Source organism: Lampetra planeri, chromosome 43 (assembly GCF_965212315.1).
Source record: "Lampetra planeri chromosome 43, kcLamPlan1.2.h2, whole genome shotgun sequence".
Taxonomy (NCBI): domain Eukaryota; kingdom Metazoa; phylum Chordata; class Hyperoartia; order Petromyzontiformes; family Petromyzontidae; genus Lampetra; species Lampetra planeri.
Window position 1 is genome coordinate 7,035,278 of NC_136149.1, and position 27,986 is coordinate 7,063,263.

General features: G+C 55.3%; 1 protein-coding gene across 2 annotated transcripts in view; it reads right to left on the minus strand.

The window, feature by feature from the left end:
* The window catches only part of LOC144732672 (neuroligin-4, X-linked-like), a 170,596-nt gene that overhangs the window by 22,993 nt on the left and 119,617 nt on the right, over window positions 1-27,986 (minus strand). For both annotated transcript variants that reach the window (XM_078614224.1, XM_078614223.1), the window contains one exon: window positions 13,316-13,528. In XM_078614224.1, the coding sequence (XP_078470350.1) occupies window positions 13,316-13,528 (213 nt within the window). The remainder of the gene's footprint in view (window positions 1-13,315; window positions 13,529-27,986) is intronic.

Here is a 27,986-nt window from a genome sequence, read left to right on the forward strand (position 1 = left end):
CCTCCTCCATAAACATCTCCACCCGAGCCGCCGCCGCCGCCGCTTTTCGCTACGAGCGCGATGTTTTCCACAAAAATTGAATAAAAATCTCCTCGTTAACCTTCAGAGGAGGCCCTGATAAATTAATTTCCCTTATACTAATCGTAATAAATCAAAATTACGGCTCTTAAATTAGGGCTCGGCTTAATGTTAATTTATTACATTACAAGTTAGTTAGAAAAATGGACACTGACATCTCAAAGGCCGTTACCATTTCGACCAATCAGTCACGGCAACGTGCCCCCCGGGATCTGTGCAGGCGAGGCGCGGGGGCACGCACGGAGGGCAGAGCCCTCCCCGCCGCGATGTTTATTAACTGCCACCTGTATTATTAATTTATTGACCCACGTCTATCTGTCAGTCCATGAATTATTCATTCATCCATCCTTTACTCATTCCATCCATCCATCGATCTGTGTCCATCGGTCCATCTATCTGCCCATTAATTAATCCCTCCCCCCACCCTACACCCGTGCCCTCCCTCCCTCCCTGCGCCAGTCACGGCTTCGCTAACCCGAGTACGAAGCTCGGATCCCCGTGTCTCGTCCCTGTGTCTGATCCCTTTGATCCCCAGTCTCATCCCTGTCCCTGATCCCTTTGATCCCCTGTGCTTGATCCTCTGGTCTTATTATTTGTGTCAGATCCCCTCTGATCCAGGGGGCACGGCCACACTGTTGAAGTTGGGGGCTGCCTTCCTAGGGAATGGTTCCTAGTGTCAGATGTGGTGCTCACAAACTCCATTCAACATTCGTTTAGCTAAACGGGGCGACTGCTGTAACGATATTAACTCCACGCAGCTCCCGGCTTCTACTGGCTCAGCCCCGAGCCGTGTCCTTCAAGGCCCCGCCATCCGCGAAACCCGGGAACTGTGTCACCTGGCTCGAGGGAGACACGTCAACAAATGCAGAATCACACCTCCGTAATTTGCATCCCAATAATGTCGTGGGTGTCTCTTAGCCACAGCGAAAATGTCTGCTTGTTTTCCAAATCCCAACCCAAACCCACATGGTACCCACAGTGGCTGACCCCCTGCCCTGACCCCCTTGTGTCTGACCCCTCTTCATGCCCCCTGCAATGTCACGGCTGCTCTGCCTTCGCTGCTTTCGTTGTTCACGTTGGAGGGATTGGCCGCCGCTCGCTCGCTCCGTCGGCCTCTCGCTGCGTCGTCACTCTCCTCCTGCCGCTGCTCGGCGCAATCGCAAACGGCTTTCATGGCGCCAGCGCAAGCCGCCCCACAAATGCATTCTAGTCCAACGGTAAATAAAGCCCCTAATTAAAAATTAACGAATTGCACAACATTACCACTTTAAATCAGGCACGGGCTGTTAAATTAACAAAACAAATGACAGCATTAGTATGTGGCCAGGATTTCCACCGCGCTGCTCGACACCAAGTTGTGTGATTTTGGGCTTGGCCAGGAATGTTATCGCGCAAGCACAGACACCCGGGTTTAGTTAGGAAATGAATTAGAAATCATGAACGTTATTAAAATGTAAAATCCTACAGAACAATGAACAACAACAAAAAGTCGAACGCTAACAGGATCGGAGCGTGCAAACGCGCAATCACGGGAATCTGACATCCATCGTGTCTCACAAAGCAAGCCAGGTATTGAGGAGGCGGAGGCTGAATGACAGTGGCCACGTCCACCGGTGGCGTCGCTATCGAGCGCGCAGGCGGTGCAACTGCACCATGACCGGCGGGATAAAGGGAGCCAGGCGCCGGGCTATGAAGAGGTGGGAGGAGGTGGTCGTGGTGGGGGGGGTGATGTTGATGAGGGGGAAGCCCCATTACACTCCTTGCTCTTGGGCGCCGTGTGGCGGAGCGACGGAGTGAAGCGCAGCGCCGGGGGGGGGCAGGGGGGCCGCTGCTCTTGCGCCACGATGCGACGCCTGGGAGGTGGCAATCGTCGCAAGGCGCGAGGACGCGTGCCCAGACCCTCGTCAGCCCCCCCCCTTCTGCTGAGCCAGGCCCTCCTCACGCCGTGCGGCTCGGGGGGGGGGGGGTCGTTTGACCATACTTCACCACGCTGGTCAGTGCGTGTTCGTGGAGGTGGGTGGTGGTGGGGGGGCGGACGCAGGGGAAGCGAGGTCACGTGCTTTACCGCGGTGCCTTCTGCTGCCCACGAGGGGCACGGCGGAGCGAATCCAGAGCGACTCGGAGACTCCAGATGTCCCACGCCGATGCCCGGCTCGCGATGGGACGCAGTTGCAGGCGCCGAGCACCGCAGCGGAGCCCAGCTGAGCACCCCGGGCAGAGCGGCGATGCAAATTTGAGCATTGACCAAGCGGGGGCAGAACAAGATGTTGATCGAAGGAGCTCCGTAATGGGCTAATCAATGACGCCCACGTGCGCGGGAAATTGCGGCGGCGCACACCTGGGCCACTCGATGCGACACAAAGGGGACTAATGCGGCCAATCAGAAGCAGCCTCGCTCGATACACGGGCGACGCGCAACGCCTCTTCGCGTTTCGAAGCCACTTTTCCCACTTGTCAAGGCGGCCTGGCCAGAGCGCGCCCAACGCTTCGCTCCATCTTCCTCCGACGTCACGTTGGGAGCGCTGTTAGGCTGGGGCCGCGCAGTGACGAACCGCTTGCAAGGGCTTCGGGCCACCAAAGCCACCGACATCGGCGCCAATTCTTGCCATTCGACGCGCGGTCTTGACCTTGCAGAGTTATCTCCGCGCAACGAACCGACGCGTCGTTCGTTGCGCCCGTCCCTGCTTTGGCTTGGCTCGCGATATCCGATGCGAGGAGTGGGAACGAGATTCCGGGTGAACCCGGTGCCAGGCGACTCGACACGGACACGCAGCGCCCTGGCCGAGAGCCATCCTCAAGCCACCAACAAACGGACGGCGTCGAACGAGGCGAACGAGCGGCACGGGCAGTGTCTGCGAGCTGTTTCACAGACACGAGCATCGGCAAAATCGTCAAATGAGTTTTGCGTTAAACGGCGCACGAGTAACACGTGCAGTTGTTGAGTGAAACTCGAGGGATTTACATTTATATTGCGGCATTGGCGAGTGTTTATACACATTGTGTGGCCGTTTATCAGCTGTTCTGTTGACTTGCAAACAGGGCGAGGGGCTTTGCCGAGCCTCATGTTTACAAAAACTTAACGAGTGACCCTGGTAGTGGGCAAATAATTCCACGCGCTGCTGTGCCGTCACCGTTTGCTCCCGCGCGAATTAAACCGTTTTGGCATTCGTGGTGCCTGTGTGCGCACTGCTACAGACCCCCAATATAGCCTTGTCGGACCGTTGGGGCAAGTGCTATTAGCGAGCACCTATGAGACCGGAATGTCACACGATGGGAGGGTGGCCAGCACCACGCCTGGCCGCCTTTGCCCCCCCAAATTTGATGTTTACTCATTGCACCAGGAACTAATTTAAGTCTAAGTCGACGTAGGGGAGGCACAAGGCTACCTCAGATAATCGCCACTGGTGTTGGCCTTGAGCGGAAATCGAACCCGGGTAGCCGGGTTCGTAGCGCAGGGCGCTAACCGCTACGCCACCGCTACGCCACCACTCCCCCCCCCAGACACACACCTCACACACACACCTCACACACACCTCACACACACACACCTCCACCACACACACACCTCCCACATACACCTCCCACACACATCTCCCAGACACACACACATCTCCCACAAACCTCACACACACGCCTTCCCCACACATACACACCTCGCACACACACACACCTCCCACACACACACACCACACACACACACACCTCCCACACACACACACCTCGCACACACACACCACACACACACACATCTCCCACAAACCTCACACACACACGCCCCCCCCACACACACCTCGCACACACACACACACACACCACACACACACACACATCTCCCACAAACCTCACACACACACACCCCCACACACACCTCGCACACACACACACACGCGCGTGTGCACATAAGCGTCCCCTTTTCGCGGGCGCCTATCGAGGAGGACGAGGGCCGTGCTATTTGGACCAGAATGTGCGAAGGGGTCATTATTTGATCTTTGTAATGGCACGGTTAGAGCTCTGTGAAGAGCAAATCTTAGAGGACGAGCGCGAGTGACCTCAATCCCTCGCCCCACGCTGCGCGCGCGCGCGCGCACGTGGACTCGAAGCCAGGGCAATAACAACACCAACGACGCTATAGCGCATGGCCTCATATTGTGTGCGTTTGTTTTTGCGGCTTCTCTTGGGCCGTACACAGGTAGGACGAGTCTGCAGTGAGCCGCTGTCTTAGACAACAAACTGCTATGCGACTGTGATGCCCCAAATGAACGCAGTTTTTCCTTAAACGGACGAGCCGATGGGCACTCCAAGAGACAGACCCCCCCCCCCCCCCGTTTCACTTAACCGACTCTTGGGGCAAGTGCTATTAGCGAGCACCTTTACGAGGGCCGGGATGGCACACGGAGGAGGGGGGGGGGCGTGTGGCCAGAACCAACCTGGCCACCTTTGTCTCCCCAGTGCTGGTCTTTGCACACCACACCAGCGCGTTAACTACTGCGCCACCGCTCCTCGCATCCTGAATAATGAGTGGTGAAAATCACTTTAAAAAAAAAAATTATCAGCGGTCGCTGACCTGGTCGCGAGTTAAGGTTAGTCCCTCTGAGGACTGCCCTAGAGCCGAGTCACACTCGTGTTCGTGTTCAGATGATGACAGTCTTACCGGCACGGACTGCACGATGATAATTGTCAACTCCCTGTGTCTCTTCTATTCACTCGCTCACTCACCCACAACCATCCCCACGACTGAGCCCAAAACGGACATCGCGCCTGCTTCATTCAGCACACGCCCGTCAAGAAATACGTAGTCGTATTTTCCATTCACAACTCGCCCCACATCACAGATATAACCATTCTACATCCATGTCCTTGTGAAGAACGCCCGTTGGCTGAAACGTCGCCTTTTTACAGGCCGCGGTGCCACTGTGCAATGTGTGAAGGTTTGTGTCATCCTGCGTGTTCACGAGGGGGTGTTCATTGCCTGGTAAGCCAGCTGACCTGCCTACCCTCCCGCATGTCAAACGCGTCGACTTCTGTCACAACGCGCGCCACGTGATGCTGTGATTTCCACGGAAACGCGTCGTGCCCTTTAAGCGGCAAGCACAGCTGCCCGGCCCCGCGGTGCCAATCATTCTCTCGCGATGTCTACTCGCTTCATTGCCGCGTTCCATTTTTGTTTGCTTGTGTTTTTGTTGTTGTTGTTGTCAATGTGGTGACCCCCCCCACCCCCCGCCGCCAGGTCACCGAGATGCTTATCGTTGTGTCTCGAGAGCCCTCTCACCCCCCAGCCCCAACTCCGCATCCGAGGAGGACTCCGTGCTCGAGGGTGGGGGGCCGTCCCCCCCCCCCCCCGAGCGCGCGCCGGGCCGAAGGCGCGGTGACGACCGGGAAGGGAGAAATATAAACAACGTCGACGAGGAGAAGCCTTCCACGCGGCGAGCATCGACTGTTGTGATCCGGCGCATTGATCCGCCGTGCCTAGGCAGGAAGCCTGTTTATCTTATTGAGCCCTCGCTCGGAAGAATGCGCCGGTTTATAGCCGCTCGTCCAATTTTATTTTTTGCACGGAACGGCTCGATGTCGCGGAGCCGCGCGGATCAGCTGGAAGTTTTGATTGCCTTACAGGGAAAGGCGGTTGGCGGACATCAGCGCGGTGACACGATTATTATCGGCGCGTGTTGATTATTTCAGCGGAACTTTGTCGCCCCGGCCGCGTTCTGGCGGCGCCGGGACTCGGACGCGGCCGCACGCGAGACGCGGGCGGACGCCGACACGGGAATAAAACGAGAGCGCGCCATGCGATCTTTGCGACTGAGAGAGATAGAGACACGCTCGTGGACAAAGAGGGGCGTGGGCACACAGAAGCGGCCAAGCGCGACGCGCAGCAGCAAGTATCCGCATCACTCCGAGCGCTGTGCGTCCTCGATAACGAGATAAAACGGGAGGCAAATTATGAAATTTGCTCGTAACGGCATGAAAAGAGTGTTAGCACCTCGAGCAATTAATGTACCGCTTCGCTCGGAGAATCCCAACGTGGTGGCCAACGATTATACCATGTTCAGCCATCCTCTATCCACTATTGGGTTCAAAGCCTTTGCGGCCATGCGATGCCACGGTCCATCTCACGCCTGCACATCTGCCACGTTCGTAGCTTCGTGTCCAATGTGCTCGTCCTCTTGGAAGTGTTTCTCTTCTTCGGCCATCATTCCACGGTCAGTATCGTCCACTGGCCATCGACCCTCCTAATGATTTGCCAATGCGATACCAGTCAATGTCTCTAATTTGTGTTTGTCCTCTGATCCATGAGTTCGCTTTGCTGTTTATCAATGTAATGCCCAGCTTGGATATCAGCATTGCCTCTTGCCCGGTACTCCTCCCACCTCTAAATTTCCAAATGTCCAGCTTTGATGGCAGGTGGTAGAGGAGCTGGCTTGTTGCTTTTCGTTATCAAATTCATCATCAGCACCGTCGTGTCTGCTGTACACGAACTGCAGTCATCTGCACACATCAGCTGGACAAGACCCCCCGGGTCTTCGCAGACGCCTCCGTCGCCGGACAATTCAACCGAGCGAAGTAAGCACAGACCGGCGCGATGCAGAGGTCACTTGAACTCTGACACGGAGGGCAAAGATAATCCGCAGGCCTAGACCGATGTTAAATCTTGACTTAAAGCTTTCGTGACTGCATGAATTCATATTCTTTGGGTCTTTCGGTAAAGTCACGTAGATAGGTTCAAAGAAAATAACAAATAAACTACGACGTTTCGATCGCGACACAAGCGTCCGTTATCCTCTTCGTGATGACGAACGCTTGTGTTGCGATCGAAACGTCGTAGTTTTTTGTAATTTTCTTTGAACCTATCTACGTGACTTTACCGAAAGACCCAAAGGATAGGCTGATATTGTCAAACATCGAGTTCAGGGGGAATTCGGACTGGAATTCAGATTGGTGCAAAGCGACAAATGCAAATGCCAAGAGTAGACGTTTGAAGAAATGGATATCACCACTTTCGGAAATGGGGATGATTAACTAAGACTAATTACTAAACTACGGTATATATATATTTTTTTATTTTACCAGGTAAGGCTCCACTGAGCTATGTAACTCTTTTTCAGAAGTGACTTGGCCACAAATGATAGCGCGACGAAGTGGCGTATCGTGTGGAAAGTTACAAATATTTTGAACGCGTGTTGAAAGTATTTGAGTCTAAATGTGGAGGGAAAACCCGGAGAGAATTCCACGCGACCACGGGGAGAACACGCAAACTCCAAATATACAGCAGGTGTCAGGGTTGGGATCGAACCCAGGAACCTCCTGTATACCAGGCGAGGTAGTTAACATCTCGCCACCGTGCAACGGACACCCCAGACAGTATGGGACAACATTAGAAGAGAGGACGAGTGAGCTGAAGGCGCGAGACGGGATGGGGTCACAGATGGTGCAGTGGGCAATCGGCGGCGGGACGGGAAAGGCGACTTTAAAGCCCCCCCCCCACCCCAGAATATGCGCACGCATTTATAGCGATGCCCAGCCAAGTCGAGCGAGAGGAAGATACACGCCGGGGGGTTCTCGGCTGGGCGTGAGTTCGGGGAGAGGAAAAAAAAATCCGAAGAAAATTCATCGTGAGTGATTTTTGGGTCTTTCGATCGGAAAATTGCGATCTGAGCAAATCTGCGTCATTCTGTATGTATGGTGAACTTCTTTCGCACCGTGCGTAAAGCCGACCGTGCTAATCGGAGGTCAGCGCAGTTGGATTACAAACTAAAGACACACAGTGATTCTAAAGAAATGAGTTTTAAATTTAGCTATGAAAGTGCATAGCTCCCAGATGCTTCCTAATATCGAAAGGAAGAGCGTTCCAGACGGCCGCAGAAGCGCATCTGAAATTGCGAGATGCGTTGGCCGTCTGTGTTCGATGCTTATCACAAAAAGCCGCTGCGAGGTCGACCGGAGTTTTCGTGATGGTTTACGCTCCTTCGGATTGTGGTTCATTTGTGGCGAGCACTCTGTGTGTAATGAGTGCGACATTACAATGTATTCGTTCGGCAGCCGATAGGCAATGCGGCTCAACTAGCACTGAACGGACACGGCCGGATCTTGCCGTACCCGTCAATGCAGGTGCCAAATAATTCTGTAGACGCTGCAGCTTGGTAATGTTTTGTTTCTTTCCCCACTCGTCCCGTAGAGTAGCGAGCTGCAAGAATCGAGTCTTGTCAAAGCAATCCTCGGCCACTCAACGCAGCCAAACAAATCACAACGTCACCGTCACGTGTGTACAAACTTAAACAACGCGCCAAGTGTTACCGCTTCAGCTCAATCCTCGTAACCAAGTTTAGCGATTCGGTGGAGGGCCCCTAATGATACAGATTTGGCGCCGGTCGTTACGTGGCCTTTACACACGAAAAAAATCTATCACGAATCATAATATTGGCTGCGACGATGTAAGCGCTGGTGAGAAGACAATGTTCGCATTTTGGTCACGTGGTGTTCAGCCTGCGAGTCCGCGGAATGCTTCTAACGGCACAGATCGACAGAGAGAACGGGCGGTGATAACGACGGGAATGGATTGATGACATAAAGGAATGGGGCCTTCTCAAAACACAGGAATTCCCCAGGAGAACGGAGCAAGGACGAGATGGGAATCCATGGCGGTCAAACCTCCGACTAAGAGACGGAACGATTGATCACTTCATTGATTTCCCAACACACGCGCGTGTCCGTGGCTGCATGCGCACGGACGCGCGCGCGCGCAGGCACGAGAGGCACGGGGGCTTTGAGAGAGCAACTTTGAAGGAGAGTTTTAACGCGATGGTTATTTTAAATCCTGCCATTACACGCTAATTGCCACAGAAACACCATTGGTGTATTAACAGGGCTTGTTTTTCTCTTCTCTAATAGGAGTGATTGTGTCTAATTTTGATTTCTAATTTTAAATGCTTTATCTATGCCTAATTCACACGCACGCACACACACACTCTCTCTCTCTCTCGAGACGGCGGTGCGGATTTTAATTTGCAACACGATTGATGGTCTTGCTGTCAGTTGTTTCTGCGGCGGGATATGAATTCCCAATCTGTAGAAGCAGATGCTCATTATAGACCCAATGTTGTCGGTCATTATGACAGCATGTCCTCTTTTCCTCTGCCGTACACAGACTGACGACGCCCTCATGCCACGTTCCCACGGACACTGGAAGCGTGCTGGCTCGGCGTGACCCGAGTGGGATTGACCCGGCGGCGTCCCACGGGAGCCTTGCCACGCCGGGACGGGACAAGCCGGAGCACGCGCGGTTCGCTCTGCGTGGGCTGCGCGCCTCGGTTAGTGGCCAGAGCCGCATTATCTCACCGGGGACACGCTCGGGCCCAGTCGCGGCACCGTGGGGTCAATGGGAATGGGAGAATCTTTACCGTCAATTGCGTCCCTTGCTTCGGTCAACAAATACAAACTACAGCCTGGCACCGGAACGACTGGGATGAGGAGCGCGGGGGCGGTAACGGGGACCGTGGAGCCCCACGGCTCTCGACGAGTCGGGTCCGGGGCCACGCCTTGCTGGGCTGCCCCACACGGCCTGGGCCGGCTTCACGGTAAATGTGGTAACGCGGCACCGGTCGCTTGCTCCAGGCCGCCCCGTCAACGCGTTGCCCGCGGGCAGGTGGCCGCACACGGGGGGCCACCTGCCTCCTCCCACCGAACGCGAAGCCGCCTGTCAGCTCGTTACAGACGGAGCGCCCACTCGGCTGATTTACCCCATCGTCACTCAACGCTGGGCCGCCTTCGCGTGACGAGACGCCCCGTGAAGCCACGGGCCGGCCGACGCCGCCGCCGCAGCCGCCTCGGTCGCTGCCATCGACCACTGCGGCCGCGTTTACAGGCACCGGCTTCGACGCGCTAACGAGAGCCGACAAAGCGCTTCCCGGGATCTTTGTTGCGACGAGGCCGTGGCAAGGAAGGCGCGCATCGTCGTTTCGTCGGGCACATTCGCAGGCGAGCCGCGACGTCCACGAACCGTCGAGCGTCAGCCCCTTCCAGATTGCAGCGATGTTGAACACAATGGAGAGCCGGCGATTGGACGCGCACGGGGAAATGCGATTCGTGAGCTGTACTCGGGATCGTAGAGAGACGCTCGGGGAGAGGAGATTGGCCGGCGCGTCGAGATGCCAGGAATTTCTGCGCTCGCAATCTGAAGGGGGGGGGGGGGGGGTGGCTGCTTTGCGTGCGAGCTTCTAAACCGGGCGTTGTATTCGCCGGGCGGGCAGCGTCGCGCTCGGAGCTCACTTGGCAGTTTCATTATCCAAAGGCAAACAAATGCAGGCTGCCAGCTGCTTCCCGTCAGTGGTGCTGCGCTCAGCAGACTGGGTCCCTGGGTACGCGGCCGGCGGGGGGGGGGGTGGCAGGGCACGCGTGGCGCAGGCAGCGGCGCACCTGCGAGTTAAGGGCGTCGCAGTGGTTCTGCGCGCACATTGGGAATTGTGATGCCGTAAGAGAAAAGAGAAAAAATTCCAATCGTGGCCAAAACGTCACGGGCGCCGTGCGTTGTGTCTGCACGGGACGACCGTCGCCTTTGGCGGGGTTAGTTGTACTGTACGCCAGGGTGCAACGGGAGAGTCCGGCGATCGCGCGAAGGCATCCCAACATGTCCGTTCTGAGCTAACGAGCGAAAGGCTCGCTCGGGCGCTAACGAACGGACGGTCGACTCAGCAAACCCGAGCTCCTAGTTGCCTTGGGGGGGGGGAACAGCATGGACAAAGTATTCTCAACAAAAGCAAACAACAGCAAAAACAACAACAAACAATGCATGCTTGGAAGGAGGGGACGGTGAGCATGCAAAGGGTGCACTCAGAGACGTGTCGGAGAGCAACCAGAGGGGCTGCCAATTAAGACCACTGCACGGACACACGGCAGGGCCTCTGGGGAGAAAGCACCCCCCGGGGACGGGGTGATGGGGGGGGCGCCGGTCAGTGCTTTGACAATTTTGGATCATGCATGCACAAGCATTTCATGGACACTTTGGTGCTTCATGCGCAGTCTCAGAGGACGGGAGAGGACGACTGAACGAGACAATGGATACGCTCTGCGTGCTGCGCACATACGTACACGCATCTATATGCGACCGACGCCAAAATGGGAATTCGATTAACGCGTATTGTATGCGCGTATGTGCGCAGTACATCTCTTTTTTGCGCAACGTACGCACGTGTGAAGCATTGCAGTGTTTAAGACATTCCGGATTGTTGTTTTAGTTGTTGCGAAATTGTGCAACCGCCAATCGGGTCTGAATTGCGTTCCCTCGGAGATTTTCTGAAAAATGTCTCGTGATCGCCCAGATTGAAATTCCCATCCAAAGTAACTGGTTCATGAGCAGATATAGGAGAGCGCTTTATGGGCAAAGTGGCAGAAGAGGAGGCAGAGGAGGAGAAGGCAGAGGAGGACATAGACGAAGGAGAAAGAAAGAGGAGAGGAAGAAGGGGTGATGGGGATGAAGTGAGGTTGGGTGGGAAGATCAGGAGACGCTGCCCGACATCGTATACTATGCTCTACCCAGCATGCTCTGCTCTCCCATAATTTCGTGCCCTACCCAGCATGTCGTGCGCTGCTCCCCGCGCCTGCTCCACTCCTGCTTCCACGCAGAGCCAAAGGTCACAGGGTGGCTCGTCATCTAAGCACTGCGGCGACTCCTGCCCAACGATATCCACGGGGAAGGGATACGACGGAACGCCCTTATTTTACTGCGGGCTCGGTGTTTATTTTCTACCTTGTACGTGTTCGTGATCGCGTGTCTCTCCCTCTGTTTCCTGCAAGTACATTACCATCTCGTGGCACCCGCCTGGCCACGTCCTCAACGCCCACTGGCGAGGATTTGGCGCAATTATCAGTTCAGCATGTGATGCTCGTTTTGACATTGACGATTGGTGGCGTTTCGCGTCCACCGAGGTTGTTATTTGATCGATGACTCGACGCGCTTTGGTGTTATTTTTGCTCTCGGGCTCGACGTCTTTCGTCAGCGCCGTCTGTGCGCCGTCGTTTTGCAGCACTGCCACCATCGGGACGCTGTCAGTGGAGTTTCTCATCTCTGGTGAGTTTAGCTTGGGGATTTTATTTGCATTTATTCTGACCCGATTCTAATCTTGTCGGAAGTTTAATGCTGATGCGACTCTGTGTGGGCCTAAGCCTCCAGGCTTTGTGGAAGTTCAGCGTTTTGGGCCGCGGTTTGCATTAATAATGCCGTGTGCAAGTAAGTAATCGATCGTCGTTCAGGGCTTAGGCCGGCGGGAGCGTTCAAGGGTTGGAGCGCCACGCGGACTGCGCGCGTGTGACGCCCGTCACGTGATCGATGACGATCGTGGCGTCCGTGCGGCGGGGAGACGCTGCGCCAACATCATCGCGTAGCGTCGGGCACATTCATGGGAAATGTTAATTGGAAAATGCCTAATTTGCAAAATGTTTAATCAACATTCACGTATTGAATTGCAATGAATGTTTCAACGTGACAAATGTTCCGTGCTGTCAAGTGACAGGGGTATAAGCTATAATTACATTTGAGGCTGCCTTTTCCGAAATGCAATTTCGCGTCATTGAAGATGAAAATGCCAAATGCAAAACAAAACAAAAAATCTCATTTGAATGCCAACTTTCCCGATGCCCCTTTCTGTCAATCCAGCCACAGACCGGTGTTTTTTTTACAGTGGGGCCCAAACCACAATGTGATTTTTTTAATATTGGCTGAAAGTCAACAATTAAAATATAATCTTAACTTGAACCAGGTTCAAGGCCAAGGGCTCTCTTGGCGTACTCTTCCCATGGGACTCTGGGGGTGCTGATTTGTCCTCAATTGACCCCAGACCTGCGTTGCCCACCTACATCCTCGTGCGTTTAATTGAAATTGCATTTTCGTTTCATGTGAACCGCTTGATTCTATTTGACTCCATTCATCGCCTGTAGCCGCGCGCATTTTCAGTTTCCTTGAAATTACTTGAGCTTTCTACGGCATCGTGAGATACTTCCCCTATATTATTATTATTTATGTGACAAAGCGTACCCTGGCCCGCGAATTCCCAGGGGCGAGGGAGAGAGGGCAGAAGGGGGGTCGGGGGGATATGAAAGGAGGGAAGAGACAGAGAGAGAGAGAGCAAAGGCAGAGAACAGCCGCCCCCTCCGCGAGCATCCACCACGCCACGACAGGTGAGAGAGAGAGGGGGAGCAGTGAGCATGCAGACACCAAAATTGTCAAAATTATCAGCCTGCTGAATACCTTTGGTTGAATTGCTCCAACGGTTACCTTCAGAGTGGTGCGATAGTGTCAGTAGGTTGACACAAGACGCACCAGCGCCCGACCCAAACACAGTGATTCTGAGCGGGTCACCCCCGAAGATGCCTATATTCTCACTGATCCAGCGCAGGGCCTGGATTTGATCCAGGAGACCGTAATTCCCTTTAGCTGCCTGATCACCTGTGCTTAGGAACCCTGCAAAGACAAACACACAGACACATGCCCGGTTAGAACACTGGCAGCATCGCTTCGGACGGTTTTTACTGCTTTCAAAAAACACACACACATCTGTGCAAAGCATTTTTTTAACTTGCCCATCCAGAAACCATTCACATTAATATTAAACCGCGCAACCCACAGAGGCAGCCTCCCCGTGTAGCGCGCTGCGGCCACGTGTAGCGGCGGTTTGTTATGAATCACGAGCCACGTTCATCGCCTCCAGCTTTTCGCCAAAAATCAATTAAAAGCACAAATCCCGTGTGCATCGCGATACACGGAGGGCGAACACGAGCGGAGATTACACGCGCACGAAGACAATGATGCTGAGAGACTTTCGGGGCAAGTTCAGTCAGCGAGCACCAATTAAATTGGGAACGGCTCACAAGTGCATGGTATTGGCCAGCACTGTGCCGGGCCGCCTTTGTCTTCCCAGCGCTGACGCTTACACATGCGTTTAAGGGCATTTATTCGAAGCCTCGGACCGGTTCTGAGACCACTCGCCACGGATGTGAGCCGTGGCTGGGAATCAAACGCAGGTCCCCGGGTTCGTAAGTAAATTGCCGCCGGCCACTGTGTCAAAACTCCCCACAATGAACCTGCACACGCATGACGCACACACGCAGACACATCGTGAACGTCATGGGAAGGGACCGTGGTGGCTTGGCCCCTACCGTGGGTGGCTCTGTCTGCTGATGAGACACTGTGTGTTGAAACCGCTCCAGAGTTTTACGTGTGCTGAATCAGTGCTGCTGAAATGATGCGCTCTCAGAAGGCTGTGGGACCGATGAATTGCGTGGGGAATTATTTTATTTTTGATGTGGAGATACCGATACGTGAAGGAGAGGTATCGTCTGCGTGTCTACTTAGTGACTCACTGCTAAAGGTTCTGACCTCTCTAGCGGCGTTCGCTAATCCCATTTAGCGAAACACGGCACTCGGTAGCCCCGGGGATTGAGCAACATGCTTTTAAGAAACCGCAAACGGCAAGAATCAGCAAGGCAGACGCATTCCTATCCTTGTTTGACAGTTACCCTCACTTGGGCACCTCTGTGTGGAGTTTGCGTGTTCTCCGCCTTTTCTGCATGGGGTTCGTTCTGGGTTCTCCGGTCTCGTCCCATAGATTAAAAAAAAATCAATCTAACAATGCGCCTCGTAATGGCCAAAACATCCCAAACCTGAAAGATTTCGTGCAAAGTACTCAATTGGGTATCACGCAACAGCACCATCAGCAGCAACATCGCCCATCTTATTGCGAACAACTTGGCAGGACCCTCCTGAAAAGGAGCCCTGAGACTCGGCGAGGGCTTCCCTGGGAAAACCACAGCGCAACGTAGCGCTACATTCGGCGCGGCTGAGCCTGGCACTTGGCGTGAAGACGCGCCCTGTTTGTCACGAATCTACTGCACGGCGGGGACCCCCCCCCCCCCACCCCGTTGCAGTCCCCGAAACGTCGCCCACTCGGAGCTCCCTGCGGAGGCGGCGCTGCCCTTCGCCGGAGGAGCGGCCGTCTCAGAAGAAACGCGATCGAGGTCTCCCACGGCAATCGATGGGCTTCGTTACCGACCCTCCGGAGCGCTCGCTCACTCGCTCGCTCGCTCGCTCCCTTCGGCGTGCCAGTCAGCAACTTACGCGCGGGCTCTCGTCGATTCTCTATCGCCGGCGCTGAGCCCGACTGAATCAAGAACACACGCCAATTGTGTGCAGCTATCAGCGGCTAGACCAAGGCCATCAGACTTGGCGAGCACGGGGGGGGGGGGGGGGGCGGTGGGGGCTCTTTCCCAAGCCAGAAGGCAGCATTCATCCATCACCCGCATGCCGGGGGCCACGGGGTGCAGAGCGGGGCGCGGGCCCCCTTCGCCCTTCCCAGCATCACGCCGACGGCAACAAAACGCCGTCGTGCGCTTTCTCGGCAGCCGCGACGGCCGCAACTGCGAACCCGCGGAGCCACGCGCCGTCACCCGACCAGCCGAGTTGGATTGGGGGCGGTGGCGGCCGTCGAGAGTCGTTAGGGATGACCGGGGGGGGCCCGGGGGGTTTCGTGGGGGGTCGCCCGGGCGGTGGGAGAGCTTGTCTCCGGGACGCTCTCTCCAAGTCGATGGTTCGATGCCGGCGAGCGCTCGGTAGCTTCCAAACGCGTGTGCGTTTTTTGCGGGGCAGTGCACCTTTGAGATTCCCGTTACAAAAGTAGGTCGCTGTGTTCAGCGCTGAGTCAGGGACCCAATCCCACAATTTTAAATTACGTGCAACTCTCTCTCTCTGTTTCTCTCTCTCTCTCTCTCAAGTTGTCTGTCCAAATGGCTGGGTCGTGGGCTCAAGCTCTTGAGCCGTGACGAGAAAAGGATATTCGTTTTGGTTTCCACTTGACTTCCTCGGCAGCAACACCACCGCCACCAGCAGGTTAATATCACACACCCGGCACGCACACGCACCGTCACTGCACGATAGATCATTGCCGATAGAACATTCACACGCGGCTCTACACCACTGCGAATCCCCTGGTCCCCTTGCACTAGAGATCAGGAATCTCAAGGGCTCCTGTTTGATTAAACCCAGACCTCGACTCGTCCATCCCTCTCGATGGAACGCGTCTTCCCTCGAATGACCCCTTCCGCCCACCCTGTTATGCCGCACACGCACACACAAGGACAAAGATCTCCTCGGAAACTTGACAAGACTTTTTTTGGGCAAGCGCAGTTAGCGAGCACCTATGAGAGCCAGCACGGCACACGAGGGAGTCGGTGTGGCCAGAACCACGCCCGGTCGCCTCTGTTTCCCCAGTCGTGATGTTTACACACTGCACCAGGTACTAATTCAAGTCTGAGTCGACCTAGGCGAGACCCGTGACCGGTTCACATATTCATCGCATATTGGCAACGAGTGGGAAGCGGACTCGGCTCGCCAGGTTTGGAGCGCAGTGTGCTAACCACTGCCCCACCGCTCCTCACACGTGTGCGCACTCAAGCACAGGTGTGCGTGCCCCGCACTGCTCCGCTGGCTTACCGCAGGCTACCTGGCCCGCACGTGTTAATTAGTCCGGGGAGCCTTTGCTGCGTGTGGAGAGGGTTACCATTTAGCACATTTGCGGCCGTGTGTCATTACACGCTGTGTTGTTTGAAGGTTGCTGATTGCCGCTAAATGGTGAATTCACTGCGATTCTTTAAAACCGTTCCTCGCGGTGAAGAGCGGAGCAAATTCCCGCTTCGCAGCGCCGCCAAGACGCGCGTCACATCTTGGCGCCGAGGTCAAGGCCAAGATGTTATCGAGGCCGATGCTACCGACGGCCTCCGCAATTGGCAATCGCCTCCATCTGTCATATACTTGCAACAGTCATCCCCTGTATCTGTTTAATGTTTCTGTAACTTAATTTCATTGTGGTATGATCAGTCTAATCTGACCGAGTTGACTCACGCGACGGTGAATTTATTATTTAACAAATGATTAATGTCTATTCAGTACTTTCGATTTCTCACGCGGCACAGTAGTTGTTTTTTGTGTGCCGATTTCTAATTTGCTTCATTGATGCACTTGACTGTTTTTTTTCTTTTACACGTAGAAGGCTTTCACGACCGGTATTATTCATAATAAAGGTTTTTGGGTTAGATCGCATCCAGCATCATCGGGCGATTTGCCCGATGATGCTGGATGTAATTACCAGCGAAACGTCGTACTACTCAAATTGTAAATGTTGTGATTTTACTCTCCAACACACCGGTGGGCTTAAATTATGAACTAATTGGCGCGTTTTGTTTACGTGACGAACCTTACTGGCTGTGTCGGATGGCGGAAGGTTACGACGCATTTTTATTTACGCGATCTCATCCAAAAACCTTGGCTATGAATGGTTAATTTAGCATTCGTCGTTTTGGTCAAGCGGGGTCACTCTGGCAGATGCGACTCTATCCTTCGTCTCTCTTGAGTTCTCACCTGGTGAAACAAATGAACGTGAAACTCCTGCCTCCTGCCAGATCATGCAGCCGCTGTGAGGTCGACAGGCGACCTTCACACTCCCCCTACCCTAACCCCACCCCCTCCCTCCGTCCCCCAAGGCTTCATTTCTCAACTCGATATTAAACGCTGCCACCCGCTGGGTCTGCGTGTCGCACATTTTGTGACTTGGCCAAAAGGACGAAGCTGGGGGGGTGGCCTACATCATAGACGTAGCTACTGAGTGCGCAGGCAGTGCAACTGCCCCGGGCCCCACTGGGGCGAAGGGATCCGGGTGCCGAGCTAAGTAGAGAAGGGGGAGGAGGTGGGGCAGGACGAGGGCTTCATCTAATTCTTTGTCACTGAGACCGTGCTGCCAAGCGTGCCCCGACATTGCCCTATTTTAGCCGCATTCTGGCAGGGCACTCACCCCACATCGTGCGGGGCGCACCGACGTTGCCACCAATTCTGCCGGCGTGCCCCGAAAGCCGCTGAACCCACGAGTCAAGTCTGTGGCTCGTCGTCGAGGCATTGCGCAATGCGCCGGTGGATCCTTGAGAGCAGCGCTTCTCACACTGCGGTCCGCGTGGCCCTCTATATTTGTCTGCCTGTTGCACAACCATAGAGACTGACCAATACATATCAGGTCGGTCGATTTCAAGGCTTATTGACATTTTACGGTGCGTTTAAGAAACGTTTTAATTTTGAAAACATATGTTATTGGCGCGTGATAGTCCCCAACATTTCCATTTAGATGGTTGGCAGTGCGCCCTGAGTCCCAAACGGCTGTGAACGAGCGCTGCGGTGACCGCGGTGGATGCTGCGATAAGGGACCCTCGTCCGCTCAACGGGAAGCCGAGCGCATCCGCGTTGACCTCAAAAATCGTTTCCTGCAAGGCCCCGGGGCCCAGGCGGCATGGAGTCCATGCCGCGGCTTCCACCACCTCCGCGCCCTCACCTCATCATGATCGGCCAGCCCCCCCCCCCCCGCCATCATCGCTGCATCTGCATGGCCCCAGCAGGCTGCTGCTAATTTGTGAGAATCAACACGGCCTGTCGAATTTAGAATCTTTGTGTTCGTCCAAGTATATTTCCAGCGCGTCTCATTTGCCCGCGTGAGCTAAGTGGATTATTGGCATTTGGGTCCCAAAACAAAGAGGGCCGATTAGACGCGAGTCAGGCTCCCGCTGCACCCGCAGGCGCTCGCCTGTGACAGCCGTCAGGGGTTCGTGCGGAGGAAAGTAACACACACACAAAACACACACAACCCCTTTCAATTCACTCGGCGCACGACAAACTGTTTGCCACGGAAAAAAAGAAATCCGTCGGCACGAAAGCGGCAGCAGCGTCGGTGTGACCTGCGAGCCGCGGCTCAGGCGACGGTCTAATTGGGCCCCCGGCGGCTTACGAGCAACGATCGACGAGCCGCGTGTGCCCATCGCGCTCGCGCCAACCGTGACGCGGGAACTCGCAGGGCAGGAGGGCGGCAAATCGAAGCGTTCGCCGCTCGTTTGCCGCGGAAGGCTCGGCCAGGGCGGCCCGAGGCCCGCGACGGACGCCAGATTGGCACGTCGGCGAGGGGCGCGCTCCTCCGGGAGACGGCGGCGCAGAACGACGGACGGAGTCACGAAGACGGCCTTCGGTGCAAACTGCGCGGAGCCCCGTGACCACGAGAGCGCTGCCACTCGCTGGTTTCGCGTTCGCCGGGGAGGGCTCTGGGCACGGTTCGAGGCCGGCGGGGCACGCAAGCACTTTTCCAGCATCCTTTGGGTACGTGTGCTGAACTTCTTTCGCACCATACGTAGCCAACCGTGCTGTGGGGGCAGGAACTTGCGAGCGCGTGTCTCGTGTAGAAGCGTCTTGTTTACACACGCGTGGCGAAGGGGACAGCCGCTCCGCGAGTCGCCATCACAACACCGCCGAATGCCCTTTTCGAATGCCCTTTGCAAGCCTGAATAATATCATCGCTGGGCCAGATGATAATTTGAATGAGTTAAGGTCGTTCAAAGGGCAGTAAAGTCATCGCGACCTTCAGTACGGTCCACGTTGAGTGCCGTGGCCACGCTCCCGCGTCCAGTGGAGACCGACACCGATCCATGCCGGCCGACACTCAGATTCCTACACCGAATCCCAATCCAGTACCGTATCAACTGCAAGGTTGCCCTCGCTATCGACCTTCAAGATCATTCGAGGACCGACCTCCGCCTTCTCCCTCTCATCTCGCTCTACTCCCCCCTCCAGCAACCGAGGCCTTCAGTCAAAACCTCCAGCCAACCTCTTCGCACTGGGAGGTCGCACCTTTTCCGTTGCTGGAAAACTCTCCCTCCTTCTCTGGCTGTCAACATGGTTAGCATTTATTTTCAAAGTTAAAACTTCTAACAACCTTCCTCTTCTCCTCTGCCTGTGACTATTTCCAAACGTCTTTCATCGGTACAGAAATCATCGTTGTCAGCACCCTCCTCTCCCCACCTGTCCACCCCCCTTTCAAGAACGAGACGTCATCGTCACGGCCCAAGCCGTTGAAGCCACCACCGCACCTCGCTGCCAACGCTGCCTACCCTCCACCAGATCCTGCAACTTCTGCGCAGTCGACAGGCAGCCACCTCCATTATCTACCCTGACAGTCCTCCACAATCTGCTCTTTGATAACCAGAGACTTACAGTGCCCCATAGGAACCTATAGACTCGCATAGAGACCCACAGATCTGCCCTGACAGTCCCCCACCATCCGCTCTTAAATAACTAAAGACCTACAGTCCCATGGGGACCTATAGACTCACACAGAGACCCATAGACCTGTTCTGACAGTCTCCCACCTTAACCTCTTAGATACCTAGAGACCTACAGCGTCACATCGGGACCTTCAGATTCACAGAGACCCATACATCTGCCCTGTCAGTCTCTCGATGTCTGGCCTTAGGTCTTCTTTTCCCTCTTGCTCCACGGAGTCGTGGGGACCACTCGAATGCCCGTCTTTTTTTTCATCTGAAAGAACACTCCGTCTCACCTCCCTTCGTGGTCGCAATGAGGGCCTCACTCTCCCAGTGGCGGTGTGAGATGCAGTGCATTTAGATGGCGCTCTGGAAGTACACGTAGTATTGTGATCCAACACTTCGCACCAGGAACTCCGTGAACCACGCCAGGCAAAAATCTAAGTAAGGAGATGAAAGCTCATCGAGTAGCGGCCTACAAAGGGCAACTTGGCGAGGTGGAACACAAACCAGACAAACACCCCCAGACGGAGTCATTACCGTAGAGATATTGCACTCCAGCCACCCAGAAAATTGCTGTAATTTAGGAACAAAAGTATGCTTGCCTGAAAAGACCGCTGTGGAAATATGTAAAGTAGGAGAAATTGCGGTGTTGGGTTTGGCAGTGCCTGGTGAGTTTTGTTTACCGGCGTCGTGGTTTGGGCCTAGAGATCACCCAGGGGGTCGCCTCGCTCCAGTGCCCCCCCTCTCCAGGGCGACGTGGGGGCCCTCGGGGGCACGAGAACGCGGCGGGAGCCATCTCCCTGCCCCCCGTCTCTGCCTTCACCCCCACCCATCTATTATTTCCTGCCTCTTCCACGTGATTAGCCACTTCGCTATCATTTGTGGTCAGCACGCTTTAGTTTAGCCTCCCCCCTGCTCCCCACCTTGCCCCCCTCCCTCCCTACTTCCCTCCCCTCTGCTCCCCACCTTTCTTCCCTCCCTCCCTGCTTCCCTCCCCGCACCTGGTCCCTGCCTCCCTGCATTCCCGAATGTCTCTCACTGCCTCCCCTCCTGCCCTGGCTTCTTGACCTCTGGACTGGCCTCCCCCTTGCTTCCCCTTAACTCCACGTCCTGCCTCCACGTCTTACTTCACACATCTCCCTTCTCCTCCGAACCTCACTGCCTCCTCTCCCTCCATCCCCGCCCTCCTCCCTGCCCTTCCCTCGAGCCGCGTGCGAATCCCGTCTCGGGGTGCGGGCGCGCGGAAGAAGCTGCCTGCGCGGCGAGGGAGACTCCGGGACAAATAAAACCCACCCTGACCCCCCCCCACTTCCCTTCCTCTCACACCTCTCCGCGGCGCCCCGCTCGCTCGGCTCCGATCACCGGCGGGCTGCGCGAGCCGCTCGGCCGGGCATCGACTCCGCAGGGCCTCCCTCCGTCCCCGTGGCAACCGCAGAGGCAAGCGCCCACGCATCGTCGATGGGCGTCAGATAAAATGTTCGCGGCGTGTATGTTGCGGGGCCTCGTGGCTTTATGGTGGAGGTGGGGGGGTGGAAGAAGCGACGTATCGGCGTGGCTTTGCCGGTTGTTTTTCTCAGGGGGTGGTTGGGGGGGGGGGGGGTTTGCGTGTGGGAAGAATCCCAGAGCTCCCGGAGAAACCCCCATGCGTGCGAGGAGACTACGTTGAGCCCGGCCGCACGCGGACGGGCTCCAGCAGATCACGCGCGGTGCTGCCCTCTTTGGGCCAGCGCTCGGCCCCGATGGATTCGGGAGACACAACGCGACCGACCAAGCCGCGTGTCCGCGAGCCCCGCCCGGGTCACCGGCGCGCGAAGCCGCGTGCGATTCTCCCCTCGAAGATCGCGGGATTTTGACGCGCGCAGAAAGGTTTCAATAAACTGAGGGTTTCGAATTTGGCAATTATGTAAATTGCGATCCGGGTTTGAATGGGGGGGGGGGGGGGTGGCGCGCGAGACCCCGTTTAGCGGCGGGGTCCTTGGCCAGCTCCGAGGCTCCACGTCAGTGATTACCGCGGACCTCGGCAAACAACAAAAAATCGATCGTTTAAACCACGAACGCCGTTCCCGCCGTGCGCGCGTGCATTCTGGGAGAGCTCTGCGCCACAGTTCGGTGGCGTAAAAGCAACATCGACAAACACACGGCTGCTGCATCGTAGCGACATGTCCAGGGCTGTTTCACACAGGTTTGAAGAGTGTGTATCTGTTACGTTGTATTTTAACAATGGCCAACATGTGGTGTCCAAGGATACCTCTGCAATATTGAGTGAAATCTGACGGTATTAAGTTGTATCTACCGTGTGGTAATTAATAGGCACGGCTAAAGCTCAAGCTCACTCTCGCGATGGTGGCGAGTGTGAGAAGCATCGATGATTGAAGCATTAAATCAAGTGACAGCCAAACGTGACACGAATGTTACATTGAGGCTTAGGGTGGGGGGCCATGCACAGCTGCACAAAGCGGACAGAAAACAATGGGGGGACAATAGCGGAGAGGGGGAGGGGCGATGACTGAGACGGAGGAGGAATGAGAATGTCACCGCGGGCACGAAACGAGGTTGCTGAGAGAGATGGATTTCTCTACCGATGAAAGAGACATTTGCAAATTGCCATCGGCGGAGGAGCAGAGGAAGGTTTCTTTAAGCCGCTGACTTGAAACATAATGTGAGAGTCAACTATGTTGACAGCTAAGGGGAGAGACGCATTTATATTTACTCGATCTAACACCCCCCTCCCCCCAGAAAGAAAAAAAAAACCTCTTATGGATAATATTGGCCAAGTTTTAAACAGAGAGAGAAGGGAGAACACGTGGGGAGAGGAGGGTGTTGACAACGATGATTTCTGTACCGATGAAAGACGTTCGGAAATAGTCATGGGCAGAGGAGGAAGGTTGTTTTAAGTTTTACCTTTGAAAAAAAATGCGAACCATGTTGAGAGCCAGCGAGGGAGGGAGAGTTTTCCAGCAACGGAAAAGGTGCGACCTCCCAGTGCGACGAGGTCGAATGGAGGTTTTAAATGAAGGCCTCGGTTTCTGGAAGGGGGGAGTAGAGTGAGATGAGAGGGAGAAGACGGGTGGGGGGGGGGGGGGTCCATGGAGGGGATCTTGAAGGTCGCTAGCGAGTGAGTGCCATCTCCACATCTTCCGGAGGTCACGTAGAAGGGAAGTAATAACATAATAAAAATAAAACATAATAAAATTATTTTCACGACGTTTCGGCCACAACGCAAGCAGCCGTCCTCAGGTGAAAACCAGGTCCGTCGAGGCGACAGAGTCTGAATGTCGCCTCGACGGACCTGGTTTTCACCTGAGGACGGCTGCTTGCGTTGTGGCCGAAACGTCGTGAGAATAATTTTATTATGTTTTATTTTTATTATTTTTTTACTTCCATTCTACGTGACTTTACCGAAAGAACCAAGAAGATGAATCCCTGCAGTCACGAAAGCTTTAAATCAAAAATCTTCCGGAGGGTGAGTGAAACACGCCTCGTGCGAAATGGCACCTTTCTTATCTTTCATCTTAACGGAATTTAGGTGGCGCCTGAAACGAAGGCGCGATGCAAAGAATTACCGACGGCACGAGGCGTGGAGTGTAATGGTGGAGGTGAGGTGATTGAAATAGATTAGACGGGAGCAATGGGGGAACACCTGTGATGACGCGTGGAATGCGGTAAAAGCGAACCTGATGACAGGAGATTATGAACGTTTTGAATGAATGGGAGAATGAGTGATAGTCATGTAATGAGAATCAATGATATAACTTATATCTCCGCCGATGGTCCAAAACATTTAGTGACATCTGACAACATCCACCGACCTCTGGGTGCTTGGATACTCAACGATGTTGGGCGGGCGGGGAAGGGGGGGGGGGGCATCAGGCTGAGAGATCTCGGTTCACCTGCTCGCAGGCTCACCTCACGGGGCTCGCCTCACCGTCCACAGGATCACGATGTCTCAACTCACATGAAACGAGGTTCGCTCACCCTATACAGCCCTCACCCAGCGGCTTATTAACGGGAAAGCTCCGTTCATTCTGCGATCAATAATGCATACTTCTATTAGGCACTGCCACTTGTGCCTTGTAATTGCTGCTGTATGGATCGGGGCAAAGCACTGCGCACACACTCGGCGTAAACACTTTGTCAATCTGTGCACACTGACAAGGGTAACCTAGCATGGCAACTGCTTAGAAGCTGGCGGAACGAATTATTCACAACCTGTTGCCCGTTCCATTTGCACTCGGCTGCACATGGCCAAGCCGGGGGGACACATAAAGATCAAGACTGGTAGGCGCAAGGTCTGTTCGATAAAAGTCAAGGTCAAAGTGATTTCCAGCTCAAGCGAGAATGTAGGCAATGCCCCTGGCCGGTTTGCAGCCCTGCAAAGCCAGTAGGAGAAAATCCTACATGACTCTGGCAGGAGGCAAGTCTAGCGATACTACAACCACTGTTGACTGCCACACACAACGTAGTGGTTCTCCATGGGGGAGGGGGGGAGATAGAGGGGGGGGATAGGCAGAGTCAACCCCCAACACGGAGTTGACCTCGCGACCTTCCAATTGCGAAGATTCGCTGCCTCGCTCGCTCTGCCGCTTGGGCAGCCGCCCGGCCGATGTCAGAGTTTGGTTTCCGTGACGTTCCGAAGGCCGCCGCCTTCCCCCTCTCTCTCTCTCTCGCCACTGCTCGGCCGAGGCGCCGCTCTAACGAGCACGCGGTGGGAATTGCCACGCGGCGGATTTGGGATGGGGGAGGAGGGAGGTGACAGGGGAGGGCCACGCGCTGGCTGCACGAGCGCAGCATTAATTCCGAGGGCATTGAGTGGATCGTGCGGAACGGTGAAAACAAAACAAACAAAAACCCCCAATAACGGTGAGAGGGCCGCACCAGACGAGGTGATTCGAGCCGGAGATCGCTGGCAGCGCAAAAGCGCACGCGGGCAGGTCGCTCCGCCAACGGCTTCGTCATCTTCGTCTCAATCGCCAAGCGTCGCGCGCAAACCTTAAACAATATTTATCACGATGCCTCGGTGATAAACCCTCTCCAAACTTTGTTTCACAATTCATATAAAACATAAATCCTATAATCATTGAAAAGTTGGAGTGGCTCGCTGAACATAGCTTTGTTAGATTTGTTGTAAACTGAGATTATTGATTGCAATGTTCAAGCTGTAAAAGTTAATTTACTGCACGTAATGGTTGAAGTGCTCGGTTACGATGATTGCAATTAAGCGCGGTCATTCCGTAGACACCGCGCCCCATATTCGGGGCCCACCGCAGTCGATTGTTGAGGATTCAACGGCAAATACCGCCCACGTGACCCGGGGAGCACCACGAACAACATCGTCACGTGGTTAACCCGCTCGTCACCTGCGCCACTGTGAGATGCTGTGAGCCATCGTGAGCAACTGTGAGAGGCTGTGAGCCACCGTGAGTCACCGTGAGCCACGGCCACGGAATGAGGCACGGGCCAACCGGCTGTCGCAGCGGTGGGGCGAGCGGCTGGCAATGAGAGGGTTGCGAGTTTCCACCCTGGTTCGTAAAATGAGTACCACTTTGTGGAGAAGTCAACAGAGGTCAACGGTGGTTATCCTAAGGAGAGACGAGCCCCCACCAAAGGAATGTGGAATTTCCATCACTGGCTGAGGGTTGTAATCATCAGGAGATGAGCACCGATGCCTCAGTGCCTGTATTAGAGAGCCTCTCCGCATTCTTGAATGTGGAGACGCATATGTGACAGAAGGACGAAATATCTGCCCCGTGTGTCTCCGTGCCCCACGAATATATATTTTTTTATCCGCCGGCCACCACCGCGCGAGAGCAGTGCCCGCGCGAGTCGAGAAAGCGGAGTAGCGGAGCGAGCGAGGAGGAACGTGCGAATCGACAGCAGTAGCTGCAGGGCTCCCTGAGCCACAAGTGTGCGCCGTTGATAACAGGACCACAATGGCCATGCCCTTCTGGCAGAATCCCTCCTTTATTTCAGTCGAGATGAACGCATCTCTCGGCGCTATATATATTTATTTATTGTCGAGCGCGCTCCGCCGCGGCACTTGAGATGTTTTTGTTATTGGTTTTGTCGCCTCGTCATGGGAATGCCTTCGCGTCTCTCGACACGACAATCGGGACGCGCGCACGTCCAGCCACCGGTGCCAGTATCACGGTGACGGGCACGGTGACGGGCACGGTGATGGCCACGGGGTGCCGGTATCACGGTGCCGGGCGAGGAGTTTCCGAGCGATTTGCCTGCGAAGGCGAAGCGGACGGCGTCGCGCAAGGGAGCGGCAACGATGGCGATCGAGTCCGCGAACAATTGGCCACTCATCTTCCCGTGGAGTAGCTGCGAGCAGCACGAGGCATGGTAGCGCGATTGAAAAGGCTGCCAAAAATATCTAACTGCAAATTACGCTTCATTTTAAGTGACGTTGTTTTTCTTTTTCTTATACCGAGAAAACGTATCAAATTTTGATACACACGCGTACACGCACGTACACCCACACGCACACGTGCACACAGATACACACGCACGCACACACATCCACACGTGCGCACAGATACTGCGGTGCCACGGCCGCGGAGCAACTGCCAGTGCCGCGACTCCCCCCTGGCCCCCACGCTGAGCACCCAACACGCAGCGCACACAACACGCAGCACACACAACACGCAGCACACACACGCAGCACACACAACACGCAGCACACACAACATGCAGCACACACACGCAGCACACACAACACGCAGCACACACACGCAGCACACACAACACGCAGCACACACAACATGCAGCACACACACGCAGCACACAACACGCAGCACACAACACGCAGCACACACACGCAGCACACACAACACGCAGCACACACACGCATCACACAACACGCAGCACACAACACGCAGCACACACAACATGCAGCACACACACTGAGCACACACACGCAGCACACAACACGCAGCACACACACGGAGTGTCCTGGCCGGGGATCGCCTGGCACAACGGGTTTTCATCCGAAGGGTCCTAGGAGGAAAGTCCCGCGGTTTCCCGGTGCCAGGAGATTGGCCGACCCCCGCAGGACAGATCGCATTGCGGTGCCCCTGAGTTGGCTTAAAATTGTATGGGCGCGGAAAGAAAAGGTTCACTGGGCCAACCACAATAAGTTATTCACGACATTGGGGGGGGGGGGGGGGCGGGGGGGGGGGGACAGAGGATGGAATATTAAGCAAGAAGAGCATGAGGCCAGGAGAATCGCAGCGCCACTGCCGCCCCCCCATCTCGGCCCGAATACCGAATACACGCTCGCAGGCTGTGTGTTGTTCGCCAGCCGGGCGCCCTTCCAGACACCGAGCAACGAGGGACAATGGTTGGCCGGTGCCACCACCGCAGCAATCGACGGAGAGACACGGTAACAGGGGGGCGGTAACCACAGGTGGGCGCACGATTGGTCACGTGGGACGAACGCCATCCCGGCCATTTGAAGCGAGGGGATTAGGCCATGGAAGCGAGGGTCCAGATAAGTGACCGCGCAGGTAAGTGCACGATTGGCTGCGTGGTACGACGTCACCCGAAGGATTAAAAGAGTAGCCCCGGGACGATTTTGGGGTCTCTCGTCTTCAACCTCTGGGCCCCCAAGACCCACTCCCTGTCGTCCTGCCTCCTCGAGCCGCTCGCAGCATCCGTGTGATGCCAGCGAGTGCTGCTACGAGGCTGTGATAGGCAGGGGTTTTTTTTCGTCCTCTTCCCTCCGACTCTCACAGCGTCCGTGCGACGCCGTGAGTACAGCTACGAGGTACGTGGTAGGGCGTTTGAGGGACTGG